This window comes from Aristolochia californica, unplaced genomic scaffold, assembly GCF_029961685.1.
Source record: "Aristolochia californica isolate CCGP_79_NKW_82.1479 unplaced genomic scaffold, dmAriCali1.0.hap1 SCAF_6, whole genome shotgun sequence".
Taxonomy (NCBI): Eukaryota; Viridiplantae; Streptophyta; class Magnoliopsida; order Piperales; family Aristolochiaceae; genus Aristolochia; species Aristolochia californica.
In genome coordinates, this window is record NW_027182257.1 from 4,270,945 (window position 1) to 4,277,327 (window position 6,383).

General features: G+C 36.1%; 1 protein-coding gene across 1 annotated transcript; it reads right to left on the minus strand.

Annotated features, from left to right (window-relative positions):
• Positions 1-1,874: 1,874 nt before the first annotated feature.
• LOC137933877 (cytochrome c oxidase-assembly factor COX23, mitochondrial) lies at positions 1,875-5,472 on the minus strand. Its single transcript, XM_068777958.1, has 3 exons — positions 5,190-5,472; positions 3,160-3,236; positions 1,875-2,079 (listed from the first exon to the last, which is right to left on the minus strand). Exons 1-3 carry the CDS (start codon positions 5,275-5,277, stop codon positions 2,032-2,034), a joined length of 213 nt encoding a protein of 70 aa, XP_068634059.1. The 5' UTR covers positions 5,278-5,472; the 3' UTR covers positions 1,875-2,031.
• Positions 5,473-6,383: the final 911 nt, after the last annotated feature.

The following is a 6,383-nucleotide window of genomic DNA, read 5'->3' on the forward strand; positions in this document are numbered from 1 at the left end:
AGGAACAACTAATCATGTGTTTCATTCCTGCATACCCTAAATAGTTCATCAAATTATACATTAATAGACATATAACCAAAAAGAAAAACACCACAACAAGTGAAGGGTTAACATTAATCTAAAAAGATCAAACATACAACTCGAAATATAACTTATAACTGCAAAAGCACCAAGCAAATCAATACATGTTCAAAGAGATAACCTACAGTTAGGGGTGGCCTTCAACCAAGTTGGTTCGTGAGCAGCTTAAGCTCGGCTCGGTTCAATTCAATTTATTTGGATCTCGAACTGAGTTCAAGATCTAGATAAGGCTCGCCTGAGTTAACTAGCCGAGCTTGACCGAACCATGGTTTGGTTCGAAAACTCACGAGTTGGCTCATTAACTTAAAGAGAGCTCGGGACAAGGAGACAGGAGCGGGAGTCGTCTTCAAGTTTGACTTCGATTTCTTCCTCCCCTCGTTTGTGGTCGCCGATCCTTATCACCGTCGAGCCCCCCTATCTGTTGTTGTGGCCGCCTCCGTTACTGTCAATAGCTACTCGTCGTCCGCCTTCATCGCACTCCCTTACTCCCACGTCGTCTCGGTAGCCGCTACCTCACCGCAGCCGTTAGCCCCAACAACAACTCCTCGCCAGCGTCACTAGAACAACCACCCCCCACCCCCCCCCCCCCCCCCCCCGCATCATGCGATTTCGCAAATGCGACCTTCGCTTGTTCGAGATCACAAGCACATAAAAAAAAATTGTTTCTTGAATTCCGACTATCTCTTTCTCATGTCTCTTGAAGATACTCAAATTGTTTGAGGTGGTCTCTTAATGCTAACTCCACTCAAGTTTTTTAGAAGAACAAATTAATAGCATTTCAGAACTGCAGCTGAATGAATCCATAATTCGAAGAAAAAATGAAAAAATGGGCATAAGATTAAGTCATTCAAAACTATTTTTCGTAAACTTTTGCTTTATCTCCATGATCTAGTTTTCCAGTCCTTGAATCAGAACGATCTGATTGAGTACAAATGGACAAAACTAGTGTTGCTTTTCAAATGAATGTTTTTGTGTTTGATTATTGAATAAAGTTTATGCGTAATTATGCAGCTTTTATGAATAATTTATGCATTATATATAGATAATTTCATGCAGGGATAATTTACAAAGGTTATGTCCAATCTTAAGTAAAGGTTATGCCTAATTTTAAGTAAAATGTATGCATAAGTTTATATACAACTTATTTGACTTGTATTTTATACAAAATTTTAAATGTAGGTTAAAACTCGAACTCGGTTAAAATTATAGGGCTCAAGTTCGATTACAATTTTAGATTTGAGCTCAAGTTCGCCTCGAACATAGGCAAGTTCGGGCTCGACTCTATTCGATGCCACCGCTACCTGCAACTCTATAAACACATTTGATTTTGAAGTACTCCCAATGCTTTTTTTGCTTCCAACATTGAATAACAACATAATACCTAATTTATAGAAGTAAAAAAGCTAATAACATAAAAATTAGCTCATCTAAATTCCATTTACAAGCGAAAAGACACATTTTGGTACTCCCAAAATTAAAAATCAAGTAAATAATTATTCTTTAGTGCCAATAAGCAACTTAATAAAATAAAAATAAAACAAAGCAAACCTAGACCCGAATGTAATGGTGAATGACAATTTCACAGTGCTCTTTGAGACTAACAAAATACACCAGTCCTTCTACTCAACCATAATTGATTAGAAAAATCCCATGAACAATAAGGCACATTAGCAGATATATTAACTTGCTTTGTCATTCTCCCGTAATTTTTTTTATCATTCTCGCTATTACTAGGACAGAACCGTAGTGCCAGAGAGCAAAAGGGCTGAATGTACTGTATAATGGTCCAATCATTTCGATAGCAACAAATTCACTAAGAATTTTAATAGTAAATGCCAGTGACAGTCAATACATACTACTGATAATCCACTAAAAACTGTTAAAAAAGGAGTAGGAGATTGGGAGCCAGCCCCTGATCTTATTACACAATTATAATGCTTATGTCACCTTTTACCCAAATAAAGATCTATTCCTGTTGCGCTCTAATCGAGCCTCCCTCTGCAAATACAATGAAATGTTCATGAGAGGAAGAGGAAAGAGCAGATGGAAGGAAACAGGAATATGTCAGCAGAAGCATTCGGCATGATAGATCAGTACAGCAATAACTTCTCCTCAGGTCAGGCATCTTGACAAGTGATAACATGGCGAGAAGGCTTGATTATGCAGAAAACTATGCAGATAGAAAACCCGACTATAGACTTCACAACTGATGCTCTGCAGAACTTTCTGTTCTCTCTTGCACCATGGAAACTAGAGAATCATAACTTTACCAACAAAATCTTCAATATTAAAACTATCATTTAGTATTTAAAGAATTAATGAAACAAAAAAAATCTGTTAAATACTCTTCATCATTAATATTTACGATATATAAGGAATTGCTGAAGTGTTAAAAGTAACACGTCCTGTAACAGAAACAACCCTACAGAAAACATCAAAGGACAATTATTTCATAAAAAAAAAAAAAAACAGTTATTGTGAATCTAAGCACAATAAAAAAATGGATAGTTTAAATTTTAAACCCAGTAAGATAACAAGGAGGTAGAAATATAGGAATAGACATCCCATCCAATTAATTTGCTGATCATAAACTTGAAGACTCAGCTACTAATGTCCTTCGTTTGATAAGTGTCAAGTTTGTTCAGAGTCCTTTTATGAACTGTTTTTATTGACAGAAAACTATTCCATACCGCTGATTGTGAACCATAGAGATTGTGGAGAAAGTACTAATTAGCATTTTGTACAAGTGAAGCATGTAACCAACTGAAATTTAATGTTTCTGTTTGCGAAAGGAAGTAGGCTGAATGACAACCTTAACCATGTGACTCATGGTCTATGAGCAGCTGAACCTGATTACTTTCGTTAATTTTCTCTTCACGTGGACTTTTTTCATTCAGATACATCCTATCAACAGAACACAGAGGAAGACACCAAATAGTGGATCCAGTTGATCTTGAAAACCATATAAAATGTACATCATGATATCAACAGTACCCAGTGAGGGTACCGCAACAGAACCTTTGCACACAATCTAAACAAATCATCAAAATGTTCCTTGTAAACAAACCCAAGCCTTACCTCTTTCTTCTTGCATTCCTTGTAAACATCAAAATGCTCCTGACATTTGCTCTTGTCAGAGCTGAACTCCTCTAAACCTGCAAATCTGCAAATCAATCAGTATTTACCAGGGGTATAATTAAAAACAACACCAAATGACACGTGGGATCATTAGGTATAGTTTCTTAGAAGTTATCAAACGTCATGATGTTCAGAAGCCTCACTGAAGTATTAAGTTTTAAGATAATTAAAATGTTTCCAGTTCAACAAACAGAGGAGAGCAAAAATTTTCAGATTGCAATTTATGTTGGAAATGGACAATTCTCACTTTTTTTTGAAATGGCTTCAAATTTTGTTTTTAGCCTCTTAATAACATTCAATAAGATTCCTGCATTAACTGTTATAGCAACAAAATCAAAAGAAATATTATCAAATCACATGGAAAGAAATAAAAAAAGGTTAAAAACCTAGTCAAAAGGAGAAAGATCATGTAGCTCATAAGAGTTCATACTTCGCTAACTGGTTTTGTTGATAAACCCATGATGAAAATCAACTAGAACACAACATGAATTGGTAAATGGTGCAGTTCCAATAAAAACCAGCAGCAACTTTCTTAACTCCTCTCAGATGCAAACTCAGCACTACAACAGTGTTTCCAGAATCTGAACAGTTTGCTTTTTGAATGTTGAACCCCATGCCTAGATAAGACTTGAATCCAAGACCTCATAAAAGAAACATAATGCCCCCAACCCCCATGTAGAGCCAAAGGCCCAATCCATTTCCCAAAACTCCAAATTGATGAACCAAGATTGACAAACCAAGTAACTTCCTGTCATTTATTCTTTGTCAATAATTAGAAGAAAAAACTTGCAAAGCAAAAAAATTTACATCATAACATCCACTACCAGTGTTAAGTATTCAAAGATTTTTTTCCCCCTTTTCCCCTTGTTTTTTTATTTCTCCTGGAAATAAAAAGATGGACCTCCCCATCATCACCTCTAGTAACTTATGTCTTATCTTCCCGATCGTTTTTGCTCTTAAGCGATATTTCAATTAGATTACAATGTAGAAAAGAAACTTTGTCACATCTGCACCCCATCCTCCTAAAGCTATAAAATAATGTAGGCAATCTCCCCCATTTATGAATACCATCATCATATTGGAACACAAAACCTCTTAATCAGTATTTTTTGTCTATACTTATTGCTAATCCTTTTACATAAGATTACCCACAGATTTCATTAGCTTCCAGTTCCAGAAGAAAGACATCGTTCCTTGGTCAATCAAAAGGACATGTAGTGTTTCCCCCTTCCACTGAGGATAAAAGCAGATGGCTTTCAAAGGTTCATGTTGAACAGTTAATACTAAAGAGATATCAATTGAAACAATGAACAGATTGTGGGACTGGAAGCACTTTATTTAACCGGTTCAATAACACAACGGAAAAAAGGCATCATAGATTAAAAGAAATAAACCGTTACAATGATTCAACACTAAATCCACCACTTTGGTTTCAAGTGATGTCAAATGTTCAAGGAAGAGAACTGCAAAATACCGGCAGCTATTTGTGTCTTCTTCATTTGATTAAAAGGTACTTTTTTTCTTTTCAGTGCTATTTCTGGCTCACCCGCAAACTTCGTGTCGGATAAAAGCTAACATTTGTAAATGTGTTGGCCATTCGGCAGATAAGAGTTTCAGAAAATTCACAGAAAACAAGGACAACAATTTATTTAGGGATGACCTTCTCACATCTTATGAAGCAGTCAAAGAGAAATTACAATGCGCCAATCGATCGAAATTATAGCGGCCGTCAGTATGAATAACTATTATCATTCAGACTATTACGAGGAACAATTGGAACTAAAATCTTAGACAATTGTTCTCCAGAGAAAGTCAAAGTCAAGAGAAGATAACATAAGAATGATAAAACCGGGCAAAAAAGATAGGTAGATAAGAAACCGCCGGAGAAGAGTAAATTTTACAACTGAGCCTGTGGCCATCAATAACAAAACGTAAGCGGTTAATGAAAAAAAGAGAGGAGTCAATTTTACATTTGAGAGACGCGGTGTATTGGGGGTAACAAGGAGAATCTGAAATTCTCGAAGCGCCCGGGTACGATTGAGGACTTCGGGACGCCATTGCTGCTGTGCTTCAATGCTTCTCTGCACGAAATTTTCCTCCGCTTCTTTTCCAGGGGCGACTAACACAAACTACACGTTGCTCGAAGACAGAGAACTCTTACAGCTCCAATCCTTGGGAAACCGCTAAACCACTGATTCTGGGAAGGAAAGGCGGTTACCGCAATCTCTGAATCTCGGCGCGTTAAATTTGGTATTTGGATCGACCACCAAAAGTTAACGATAGATTATTGGGTATCTGTGTAGTTTAAAATATTAATATGGGTAAATTTTTAGTATTCGTGCCTAAATTTTTTTTCCACTCATAATAGGTTTTTGGGTTATTTTCACTAGTAATTTGGGACGTGATGGTCTAGATCATCAGCCATGAAGATTTAGGCAATCACGAGTTGATCGATGGTCAAAGTCAAAATTCTTATAATAAAATAATAAAAAAATTCTAAATTTTACTCATTGATACTGCAAGAGAGTTCCACCTAAGCAAATGAGGTGAAATATCAGTGACAAATGACATAGTAGGAAAACCCTACCTAAATAAAAAAAATGGCACTATTTTAAAATCAATAAGGTGATCTGTCATGCTTTGAAGATAAGAGAAAAAGACTTCCCCAAGTGTTATTCTCCCGTTGCATGTATGGCTAATCGGAAAAACAAAATAGGCGAGAGAAAAAAGTAGGGTGGTTAAACTACTCCACATTATAAATAAAAAACCCCTATGGGCATAATGAACTTTTGAGGAGAGAAAATTTATTGGAGGATTTATCAAGTTTGGTGTGGCAAAACTCTATTCAGTCTCAAATTTCAATTTAGCCTGAATCTCAACTAGATTTTTTTTTTTTGCACTCTACGTTGCAACAACTAATCATCTTGCTGCTACTTTGCCACTATCATTGGATCTGTCACACGTAATACAAAATCACTTTTCTCATCGAACACCAAGTAGAGGCTAGTTGCAAAATTAAAGCTAGTCAATGAAGGCTCTAATTAAGTCCATGCATGGAGATCAAATCTAAAGACCAAATTAGATAAATGACCTCGTATTACTTGAAATTTTATAACTTTTATCTGTTTCTATATTTTAGTCCCTCTTCGTGAATCAATTCCCTT